General features: G+C 43.9%; 1 protein-coding gene across 5 annotated transcripts in view; it reads right to left on the bottom strand.

Annotated features, from left to right (window-relative positions):
• ABAT (4-aminobutyrate aminotransferase) overlaps positions 1-12,488 on the bottom strand; it is a 59,266-nt gene that overhangs the window by 3,019 nt on the left and 43,759 nt on the right. For all 5 annotated transcript variants that reach the window (XM_074598897.1, XM_074598894.1, XM_074598898.1 and 2 more), the window contains exons 7-15: positions 8,955-9,035; positions 8,343-8,435; positions 7,914-7,976; positions 6,173-6,236; positions 5,319-5,467; positions 3,755-3,892; positions 2,250-2,417; positions 1,398-1,544; positions 164-275 (exon numbers count right to left, since the gene is read on the bottom strand). In XM_074598897.1, coding sequence (XP_074454998.1) covers positions 164-275; positions 1,398-1,544; positions 2,250-2,417; positions 3,755-3,892; positions 5,319-5,467; positions 6,173-6,236; positions 7,914-7,976; positions 8,343-8,435; positions 8,955-9,035 — 1,015 coding nt within the window. The remainder of the gene's footprint in view (positions 1-163; positions 276-1,397; positions 1,545-2,249; positions 2,418-3,754; positions 3,893-5,318; positions 5,468-6,172; positions 6,237-7,913; positions 7,977-8,342; positions 8,436-8,954; positions 9,036-12,488) is intronic.

Consider the following 12,488-nt stretch of genomic DNA (forward strand, 5'->3'; position numbering starts at 1 on the left):
ACAAGTATTTCCAGAAAAATCTAAATATAGTTTTGTTCATAATTTCATCACTTTTGTCCTCTGATATTGTAGTACACATACACCATAGAAAAAAGGAAAGTTTAAAGCGTTACCCGTGCTACCGTTTGTCACTAGAAGCCAATCCGCACACAAACTTTCTTACCTTTGTTTCTGGCTATTGTAATTAACTTGTTCCTGGTTGCATCATTTGGAGTGTCAAACGAACAGAAGGTGCCTCTTCCTCTCACTCTGCTGATCAGATGGGGGTAACGAGCCTGCAAAGAGAGGTGAGGGGTAGGCAGCGCCGCTGCTGCGACAGCAGGCACCGGCAGCAAGCTCTGCTCTGCCAGGCCTCCTGCCACCCGGCGCCCCACTGCCACCTCCGCGCCGCACAGCCAGCACTCCCCACGGAGCCTTGGTCGGGAACAGCCCCAGAGCGTGGGGCCCGGCGGCAGGCAGGGCCTCTCCTCGCACGGCAGACACACAGCCCAGCAGGAACAGAATGAATCTGCACCCCGGAGCTGGGTCCAGTAAAATCTTACTTGGAGCCTCCTGAAGCGAGCATAAAGCGTCCTGCCTCTAAAATGCACTCCAGCAAAACGGGCATACATAATCTGGAATGGGGCTAGAGACCAGCTCGCTCTTGCGCTGCACTAAGATGCCTGCTAGCATGATCTGCGTCACTTACTGTCAATTACAATCCTCATCTTTTGTAAGAGCAACCTTTTTGGGATAGTACTAGTTGTATTCTGGCCCTCCAAAGTATGAAGACGGTAATTTTTTGTGTTCTCCTGCCTGCTGTGCCTTGAAGTTGTGGAGGGAGCAGAGACTGTATTTGGGCTTATCCTGCGCTACCGATGCACAAAGCACCTTTTCGGAGGTGAGTATCTGCAAGTCTGCCTTAAATGCCCGGCTGATTTTCCTTCTCAAGTGGGGCTCCACAGCTGAAGCTGTGAAGGAATTTCCCTTACTCAAGGGAGGGAAAGCTACAATTTTCTTGTTTCAACAGCTCAATGGAATTGTAGCAAAATAAAAAGGCACTTTCCTTTAAAAGGAACTTTTGGGACAATGAAATGCCAGCTGCTTGTGGTAACAGAGACTTCTACCAAAATAATTTAACTAGGTGCACTTCATACCTTCAGATATTTTTGGGGTCACCCTTGATTTTGGATTAAGCTATATAAACCCAGCATCCAGTCAGTAAAAAAAAAAAGTTAACTTCCATTTAAAATGGGACGCAGTTATTGAGGCTTGCATTGAAGTACCTAAACCAGCAAGTTACTATTATGGTCTAGTTCCCAGCTGGAATTCCTCAGTTCAAGTGTTTAAACTGGATTAGGTCAGATCCTACCTGATCAGCAAATCTCTCCGTATCTATAATCCTTCCAGATATTTACCTGTAAATCCAGCAGCCCAGTCAGTAGTGCTTTCCCGGCATGGGTTGCATTGTTTAGAAGGTCTTCTCTTTTAATAACCTTAATGACTTCAGCGAGCATGAGGTTCTTGGATGGATCTCCAAGCCAGGTGTTAAAAATCCGATAGGGCTTGGGAAAGGGTGGAGAGAGAGTTGTGGAACATGTTAAATCGCTATAATAAAGAAAAGCAAGCCATCACACTGGTAACGCAAACATCTGGTGTATGAAAAAGCAGGTACTAATCTCAGCAACCCCCTTTTTGTTGTTGTAAGAGTGAAATACAGCTGCCCTGCTGAGCAGAAACAAAGGGCAACCACTTTGTGCTACAAATTTAGCGCCTCCTGTCTTGCTGCTCTGACATCTCACTGAAACATGACACAGAAATCAGCATTGTCTATACAGGTTTAACATTCAAGCTTTATGTTCTCCCCCTTATTTTTTTTTCCCCATTTATTACATCTAAATTGTCATTAATGCGAAGAAGAAATCTTGCTGACAGAATTGCTAATGCTGACGTACAAGCTCTGAAGATACCACGTTGCCCCATGGAAGAAGGTGTCAGTTTCTTGGTTGGATTTTGTGCTGAAGCTTAGCTCGTTAGGCTAAACCCAGTTCTCTGCTCCCTCCCGCCACCCGTACGACCTTTGTGACTGACAGCAACTGGAATGAACGTGAAGTGACCACAACTTCTGTGTAAGCACAAAGCTACAAAACAGCAGCTCCACCTAGCTGACCCTGCGTTACTGAAGGAAAGCCCGTCTCTTCCACGGACACTACGGTCACTCATCAACAGGCCCCCAACTAGCACAGAGTCCCTTTCATTGGAAATCTTACAGCGTTTGGCCTGAACTCCTCTTTGTGGAAAAATCCTCCTGTCATCATCTTCTTACTGAACGTGACCACGTCCGCTGGGTCATCCAGGCCCCAGTGTTCATGCGCCCAGAATTTTCCTGTGCAGCCACCTCCCGTCTGCACCTCATCCACCAGGAACGCACAGCCGTGCTGCCGAGACAGAGGGAGAGAGCAGAGAACATGAGTCTGCATTTCCAAAACAAAAATACCTCCCCTGTTGAACAGATACAGACAAGCCAATCACAAGCCATATGACAGCCCTCCTTCCTCTACCTTCACCACTCCAAATCTCCCCTCCTCAAGCCCGCACCGATGCCACTCGCTGTGCACTGCATTTCACAATTACGAATTCAGCTGTTTTTTCAGAAAGGCACAAGAAACATATTTTCTACCTAAATTCACAAACGAAGTATATATTTTCATGTAATCCATGCATTTTCTTATATAGACTTGAACATTTCTAGAGGACACCTGAAAACACCTGGGAGGAGTCTGGGTGGCATTTTCAAAGTCTCTGAGGGAAGCAGAATGTCATTTTTTAGGAGTTTTGTGTGTTTTAAATAAGAAGTCTCTGCCTCCGGCAAGCGTGGTACAAAGGCAATTCCAGCAGTTTGATCTGTTCAGTCCAGGGACCTAAAATGATCCTGGAAGACCTGCCTTTTTATATGAGTCTGCTGAAAGAGCTACTCATTTTAGATGGTAACATGGGCTTTTTTATGCGAAGGACTATTTTGTTGAAACTTTGGGACAGGGAGATCAAGCTATATCATGATAAACCAATTTGGTAAGTACCTTTGGCAGCATCTTGTTTTAGAGAAGGCAAACCTTTTCACTTCACCTTATTTACTCTATCACCCTTGCGCGAGCAACCGTTAACAATGGGAAAAGCTGCCGTTCCTCATGGCAGAACAGAATTTGCCAAATGCTTTTTTCTTTTTTGAGGGTGAAAAAACCATGCGGTAGGTCTTACTGAGGGTCATCACTTCCAAAGATGTAACTTCACATGCTAAGCATCAAGACATATGTCCTTTTCATTGTTTTATTGGAACATCAGCACTTACGGTTGGACTCAATTTGTGTTTCAGCTTTTTTTGCAATTAAAAAACAGTATGTCAGCAAAAAATTATCCTTTTCCAAACCTGCCTCTTCTGAAATTGATTGAACCGCCTCAACAAACTGGCATCATCATTTAAAGAACACTGCTGCGAAATCCCTAGTTAGTGAATCAGAGTAATTTCTCTCACTTAGACTTTAGACCAAAAATTATTGGACTAAGGAAACCACCGGGTGTGCATCGAATGGAAGAGAAAACACTGTGCTGACAAGGGGTTGTTTGTATCTGAGCACATGTACGTAACTACCCCAGCTGCTACTATGGAGGCCTGTGAAGCTCTCCAAGTGCCTGGGGCAGAGGGGGCCCTCTGGAGACACCAAGAAGTATTTGTATGTTTAGCTGCCCCCAAGTGAGCGGTGAAATATTCGATTACCTTTCTGGCAATATCTCGTAGCTTTCTGAAGAAGTCATCTGAAGCATGATTGTCCCCACCCTCTGACTGTATGGGTTCTACAATGATGCCAGCTACAATCTTCTTCTTTTTCCTGTACTTTACAATCAGATCTTCCACCTGTAAACCAAACATTTATGGTACATTCTCCTTTCAGGACATTCACACATTTCCTTCCAGAAAGATCACATCTCAGCAGAGAAGTTCAACTTTTCATAGACATTCCTGGCTATAAAGGTGTTAGGAAGCATAAAGAATGAGCAAGTAGTTCCTCCAGGATTTAACACTGCCCTCTTGTTCCTGGAAAATGCTTAAGTTTAAAGCATATCCCAAACACACTGTAACTAGTTGCAGATTTATCTACAATGGTGTGAAAGTTCTATCAAATTACAGTTGAAAATATGCTGTCATTCCACCTAAGCAATACAAAAGAAAACAGGTTTTGTGTCAGAAAACAAAACTCAGCCAATGTATTAAAGAAGGTAACCTGGTAAATTTGCTTTTTCTAGTCACCCACTTCAGATACTTTAAAATTAATCAGATTAAATAGTGCAGAAATCCTGTTGCTGATAAAGGGGCTTACAGAGGTTTTAATTAACCTTGTAGTGCTAGCTGCTGCAATTAGTAGTGTCATTTGTACTTGAAATACCACTTACAGCTTTTAGTGCCCACGACCCGTGTAGGCTGTACAAAGCAATGGTTTCCAAGGGGCGCAAGTAAGCCAATTCGCAGACTGTCAAAGACGTGCCACAGAACAATTTGCCTGCCCCCCCCCCAAACTACTGGGGAGCAAACTCAGGGAAGCCATTTTCTATGCTCTCTGTTTTCTCTGAAGTGCAAATAAGGCAGGTTCGAGTAAGAAGTCTCTTTGCTGCAGCTCTGCAGCCACCCGAGTGCTGCTGTGCTCCCTTCCGCACACCACAGCCCCCTCCTCTGCCCTCCATGCTCCAGACCGTGCAGTATCCTGGTTCCAGGCCCAGGGCACACTGTGCCTTGCTCCACACCGCTGCCTCTCGAGTGACAGATCCTGGAGCCCAGGGAATCCCACGGTTCTGGTACCTGGAGAGGCTTCGCCTCCCTCAGACTGTTCTGCCCACCTTTCTTTTCTCCTGGGCTGGGGAAGGCACAAAGTCCCGGCCACCGCAGGTAGGGTGAGAGCTTTATGCCAGCAGGCTACCACAGAAAGGCTGAAAAACCTGAAATATTGTTCCAGGTTCTCTTTGCAGAGGATTAGACACACTGCGCTCCTCTTAGTCCATGTCCCTTTGCAAGATCCAGCAGACAAGTTCACTGTGATACAACAAACTTCTGCGTGTGAAATTTCCCTTAGGTACGATTCAGGTAGAGCTCTGTAACTCACAGTGAGCCGGCTGCTCTTCTGAAAGGCAGGGACAAACTTCTGACCGTAAACAGCAGTGAATGCTGTTTTAATCACACACTGTTCCAATCCCTGAAAACATTCTTTTAGTGAAAAGCAGCTAATCCTACTAACACCATTCATTATTTCAAAACAAAAACAACAGAAAGCTGCCAGTGAATTTTTTACCTCCTCTAAACAGCGGGCTTCTTCCTGTTGATTCTCCTTCACAAAGTCTTCCAGAGGATACTTTAGCCTTGGAAATGGAGCGATCGGCCAGTCCAGCGATGGAATGTCCAGTTTGTGAATTGCTTTAGAGTGAGTTGTAGCTAAGCAACCTAAACCCAGAAAAGCAAAAATTAAAATAATACCTGACTAGAAACAATACAGGAAAAAAGCTACCAAGACATGAAAAATTGCCTGACACCAGGACTGTAGAGTTCTCTTAATTGCTCTACACTTTTACTTTATTTCCTGAAATACTGGGTAATTTGATTTAGTCAAGCTCAAGTGGATCGCTCTAGCATTTAAGCACCATTTCCACACGCGCTGTTCCGGAACAGGAAAACCTCTGTCAATCTGAACAGGTTGCTCAGACGAGATGGGTTTCACCTGTCCAAAGACAACTGGTCATGAAGTTCAGAATTACAGCACTCTTGGGTAACGTGTTTAGAACAGGGATTGAGCCAATATAAAATGGTAAAATGAGTGACATCTTGTTTGTATATTGTCATAATTTTATCCCAGGAGTTAGATTTTTACTTGTATAGACAGGAAACCTTGGATTCAGAATGAAAATAAGGGACCCTCTGAAAATAAATTTTCAAAAATTATAAAATTAGGTCCCACTGTCTCTCAAACACTCTGTTTCAGTACTGGTGGGGCTTCCAAAGCAAACCTTCAATAAACCTACAGCTTCTCCACTGTTACCGTTTGTCTAAGGAAAAGAACCACTTTTCAGAACCGTCACTGAGCTGAGAGGTCACTGCAGCGGCTGCGAGGAGGCAAAGGAAGGGGAGGTGCTGCGGCAGGGCTCTGCTTACCCAGGGTCCGTCCGTGGAAGCCGCCCATGAAGGAGAGCATGGCGTAGTCGGGGCAGCCGGGGGGCTGCAAGCAGAGCAGAGAGGCGGCCGTCAGCAGAGCAGGCAGATGCTGGCAGGCAGCCCTGATGCCTGAGCCGGACCCAGCCCGGGCACCCACCCACGGCCGGAGCACCGCGGGGCAGCTGCAGCCAAGCGGCTGCCTCTCACAGCACGCCCGTCGGTCTCCTCTTCAACCACCACAAATCGTAATATTTACCCATTTAAACAAATGCATTTGTCGTCCCCTAAAAACTGCCTGACCTCCTAAAGTACATCATTAATACTAATGAATACCTGGCAATTTACACCGTACCACAGTATCACTTCACACATGAGCTCACACAAAGGCTGAACACTCAGTGCAGCCAGCCCCTTTTTGTACAAACTACGGGCACACGTGTCCGGGGTGGCTGTGCTCAGCTGGGGCATGGGGGGCTCTGCCAGGAGAAGCCCGGGCTGCCCTGTGCAGTCCTGGTGCCTCACTGTGCCAAGAATGAGAAGGAACCATGACAAAAGACATTCAAACTGTATACTACCTGGAATTTAATAAAAGGATTGAGCTAAGCCCCCACCCCCTCTAAAAATACAAATTCTCTTTCTTTAATGCCTCTCTGTTATCCTGCAAGTGAGAGGATTGTCACCAGTTACACACTCCGTTTACACCTTTAGTCTCGTACCCCACACTCAGCAACAGGGTCAAGGCTCCAGTGTTTGTAACTGGATTCTGGAGGATCCCCCCCAAAAGGGGGATAGAGTTGCCCTCTCAAATCCGTCCCCTCCCCCAGCTGTAAAAAGACCTCAGACAGTTAGCTCAAAGAGGAATCCTAATGTTTAGATAGCTAAACTTGGACAAAAAGCGATCATTTGTTTTACAAGTCTTTGGTCATCTTATAAAATTTGTGTTCCTTCAGGCCATGATGTGCCATCCTGTTATTTGTATTGGCACGGCCATCTGGCTGACCATGCTGTAAGCAACATCACAGAACTTAAAAAATAATGCTAAAGACAAACAAAGCAAAAAAACCCCTAAAAGAACCCTCCTCATTTTTAAAGCCAAATGAGTTCCCTAATCCCAACAAATGAATTGAATGCTGAATCACTACTGAAGTGCGAAAGATCAGGCTGGGACCAGCAGGTTATTCATTTCAAACATGTTTATCTCAAAGAAGAGATTAAATCCTCTGTTTTCTGCTATTGTTGCATGTTAAGACTTCTGACTGGCAAGAGCAGGACCACCTCAATTAAGGGGAATGGGATTTCAGAGGTTTATCGGCTGCATCTCAATTTCCTCATCCTGCTTGTTGTTAACAGTCAGTCAGCCAAATTTTAACTAACACCTTGATCAGTTTTCAGCCATAAACTCACAACTTCTGAAAAAGAGTTAAAGGTGTGTTGTTATTATTTGTAAACTTTTGCATGTATTAATGATCTCCACAGACCCATCACATGAGCCCCTCTCTAGCAAATGATATGTCATGAAAAAAGGGAGATCTTCCCAAGATTCTCAACTGGGAAGGATGCAGAAGAATATAAGCAGCAGGTCTTCATATTTGTTGGGAGCAAGTCTGTATTTCACCATTTCCTAAATTTACAAAACCGAGATTCCACTTCAGAAATAATAAAGCCAATTTTTCCTCCCAGTCTTCCCTTATAAACCCAAGGCAATGGTACACCTGTATGTGTAGTAAAGGACAAGTGTTACCTGGTTAATCATGCAAGATTCCAGCTCCTCTTTTGTGACATTATTATGGCCCCTCTCCTTGTTCTGCAAAAAAAAGCCAACAGATAGTTTTCGTTTAGTTGTAACCACTGTGTTTATGCTGAACAACAAATCAGTAATGCTGGTATTCCAGACGAGATCCAATGAAGACACTGACTGTGGCTCTTACATACTGACTGCAATCTGTATTTTCTTTATTTTCTTCATAATTTCTAAAGTTGTGTCAATATAAAGTGAAAGCTTAGATGAAGACTTTTTAATAAAGATTTTATACCAAGCTGAATATTAATAACATCATGAACAAGACAACGTCCAAGCCTCACTTTGTTTTACAGTAACAGTTCTGATGATGAATAAATACTCATTTCTACATTCAAATGCACAAAAAAAAAATCTTAATATTTTACTCACTCTGTACCACATAAATATTGCCTTAAAGGCATTTTCATTAGAGCAGGATCCGCAAGACATGGTCATCACCTGTTGCAGGCCCTTAGGAGCCACCTGTCAAGGAAGAGAGAAAATTACTCCAAAATATTAAGCACAAATACAGTGTAAAGTGATGATAAGACTGATCAGTCCTTAACGCCAGGAGCTTCAGTATAATGGGAGGCCAACTAATGGGAGGCTTAGGATGAGAAAAGCCAATTTCAACTGCAGCTGAGAGGGCGCGACTCAGTTTCAGTCCCAAAGATCTTCAAACTTAAATCAAGACAAACAGAAGCCACTTATTCCACTCTCTCTTATGAAAGCACAGTGAACCGAAGTTTGTGAAAATGCATTTTCTCATCAGTTCTTGAATCCAGATTGAAAGAGGCAGTATGTGTGCGGAGCAGACACGTCACCCTCTCACACTCCGCTGTCAAGTCAGGGAGAAAGGTTGGATCTCGTCACTTGCAGTGGGAGGGCAGGTGGACAAACGGCCAATCTGTAGCGGTCCCTATTAAAATCCCCAATATCCCTTGTTATGCCCCTGTGCCTGTTACTAAATATAGTAACTCATCACTGCTATCTCAAACTTACCGATAGCAAAGATTCCTTCAGCTTTTCTGCAAAGTTCTCTGGAGGTAAAATCCCTAGGGCAGGTCTGTTGATAAAAGTGCTCTACAAAGACAAAGGAAGAGACATTGTTAGATTTTACTATCACATGAAAAAATATCATGTTGATATCAAGGCAGGTACATTTTATTCTAATTAGATACCAGCCAGAAACTTGCAGTCATGGCACAAGGAGTTTTAAAACCAGGGAATAGAATATGTTTTTCTGTCTAATACTTTATTCTTGCAGGACACCTTAGAAAAGGTGCATGCTAACTGATACTGACATTTCCTCTTCAATATTGCCATTTTAGTTGTTCAATCTCAAATTTCCTTACACACAGGAAATACACTTTAAAATCTTAATTACTTGCCTTCAGTTTGAGTAGCTAAATCTAAATTCAATTACGATAGCAGCACTTTCTTCCTCACTGAGCTTCAAGAAAGACCATTTCGGAACGCTGTGGTTATAAACATCTCCATAGAATCGTAGAACGTGTTGGGTTGGAAGGGACCCTTAATGGTCATCTAGTCCAACCCCCCTGCAGTGAGCAGGGACATCTTCAACTAGATCAGGTTGCTCAGAGCCTCATCCAGCCTGGCCTTGAATGTCTGCAGGGATGGGGCCTCCACCACCTCTTTGGGAACCTGTGCCAGCATTTCACCAGATACTATTACAATGGGACACCTAAAGGACAGGGGCTACATCTGAGAAAGATAAACAGACATGCAAGGAGCAGCAACACTACAATAAAAAAGATTCCTGACAAAACCTTGTGCACACAGGCGTGCTGTCTCCCTGCTGGACTCCTCTGGCATGTACAGTAACGGGCAGTGCGGTCGCATCGGCAAGAAGCAACCCTGCATGTTATTACCTCACTACTCAGCAACATGTGAGAAGCAACAGGCATAAATCACAACAGGAAAGGTACTGATCTGGGTGTAAGGAGAAGCTTTTTCACCAAGGGAACCCTGAAGCTGTGGAACAGGTTGCCCAAAGAGGTTGTGCAGTTTCCCTCCTTGGAGGTTTTCAAGACCCCAGATAAAGCCCTGAGCAACCTGGTCTGATCTCACAGCCAACCCTCTTTGAGCAGGAGGTTGGGCAAGAGACGACCTGCGGCCCTGTCCAACTTGAAGTGTCCTGTTGGTCCTATGAACTGGCCACACCAGGATTCATACCTTTGAGAAAGGTGATGCTGGTGCCAGTGAAGAGCAGCTGGTGGGAAGGCCGAGCCTGCTGCCCACACAGGTGCTTCGAGAGAGCAGCTCTGGAAAACCGCCTCCACCTCCCCAGACCACTAATGGAGACGAATTTGCCATGTTTATGCAATTAATTTAAATTAAGTGTCGTGGATTAAAATTGATTCATCATTGCTCTTAGTCTTTCTAGGTAATCTTATTTGATTCACCATGTGCCACTTTTTATTTTAAATTAAATTTGCACATAAAAGGACAAGCTCCATAAAATTGCCAACTGCAAAGCAGCATTATTTGCCCCCCCTTTTTTTATTTGTGGGTTTTGTTGTTGTTTTTGTAATAAGTCATCATTGAAATCAAAGGCTGAGCTTCGATGACTTAAGTCTTTATGGGTCTCTAGAGGGAACAGACTGCCTTCCCCAAAACACTGATATTTTCAGTGCAACCCAAGCTTGCACATTTATCATCAAACTTCAACCTTTTTCCTCAATACAGGTACTCATTTATTGAGATGTGCAGACCACAGCAAGAGGTGTGAGTTGTCACACTGCACCTGTAAGAACATGCCATCAGAATTCTTAGGGAAAACCAATTATCACGCAAGATATAACAGAATATGAGTTTGGACTTTGTAACTTGTACAAGTGTGTCACTTCCAAACCAATGTTTGTTTCAACAGACTCAAGCATTAAAAAAAAAAAACCTAAGCAAGGATGTTAAGGACAGATGAACACAAAGGGTTTTTTTAGTACATATGAGAAATCTTACTTGACTTTTTATCTCAGTTTAGAAGTAAATTTTCATATGAAGTTTGAGGTACGGGGCCATAAATTTATTGGGAATTTGATTATGGGCTGTCACAGTTAATTGACAACATACGCCATTAAGCAGAGAAGTGTATTTTTCTTTTGTTGTTAATGAGATGCTCAGTGCTGAGAAAAACAGAAAATCAGCATCAAGCTGGTATGGTCTCAAGTGACGGACGTATATTCTGTTCTTTATAGCTGGCTGTAAAGAGGGTACATGGAGCATTACAAACAAACCAAACCAAAAATCCCTACACGAGAACACCGATCCCATCGTTAGCATTACACCAGGGCCCTACCTCAGTGTGCATTACTCAAAAGAAGGACTTTTACAATAAAGCTGGCGCTGGATCTGCAGTCAGGCTCCAGCACACTCTCCTGTCTGCAGCGAGATTTGCCTGAGTCCTGGCTCTTCCCAGCGCCCTGGCCTGGGCTCTGGGGAGCTGCCAGCAATCCCCCAGGCGCAGGCCGGCGCAGAGGAACAGGCTCGTTGCCACCCTCTCCACTGAACTAGCCCAGGTTCCAGAAACCAGAGCAGGGCACCAAGAACATCTCCGATACTCCTGCGTGGGACAGACGGTTCCTGGTGGCACCGCTCGTTTTGGACTCTGGAGGCAGTTCCTTTTGCTGCAGGCTTCTAGCTGGCAGCCTCTTAACTTCCCTTTTCCAGTGGACAAATTAGCAACTGCCACCAGACATCAGGAGGTTTTTTGGTGTTTTTTTGTTTGTTTTGGGTTTGTTTTTTAAAAAAAATATGACTTGGCCTACTGCTGCATTCTAATGAAGGTAATGAAGAAATAATTTTTACAAGTAAATGTTAAGTATTTAGAAATATTAGTGCTTCTGTGATATCCGGATCTGCCTTGGATAACTCCAGCATTTCTAGCTATCGTGTTTTTTGAAAGAAATCGATGTATTTTAGTTCTGGGGAAGGCAGAATTTCTCATCCTGAAGAAACGAGAACTCCATAAAGCAAATCAGCTCAGGGCACTCAAATGCCTGCACTTTGACATGCTGGCTCAGGATTTACACTCTGCTGGAGTGAGAGAGATGCTCTTTAGGAAATGAAATGCAGGTATGAGAGGGAACCAGCCCACAGGAGCCATGCCCTGCAGGCAGCATGGACACCTGCTACTGGTTTGCAGAACCAGGGGCTCAGTCACTACAGTCAGCACGACCGACAAGGATCTACTGATGGGCTGTCAAAAGCCGGTGAGCCCAGTTTATCCACATACTATATATATATAAGCTATTGTGCCCAAGTTACAATTAAAAAAAAAATACACAAAAATCATTATGGAATCCAAAACTGTCCAAGCAGTGAAAAGAGCTTGAAATAGAATGCTACTTAATTTCAACAATTTCCATAATTTAATGAATTTTTTTTTCCAATCACTGTCAGTATACTGCTAGGGAAAACAAGAAAATACTTCAGTTAAGCATCAGTTACCTTGTTTCAAAATAATGCTGTTGCTCTAGTCTACTAATTTTAATTTTTCAAGGACATGTCAGTGAT

Source organism: Larus michahellis, chromosome 8, assembly GCF_964199755.1.
Source record: "Larus michahellis chromosome 8, bLarMic1.1, whole genome shotgun sequence".
NCBI lineage: Eukaryota > Metazoa > Chordata > Aves > Charadriiformes > Laridae > Larus > Larus michahellis.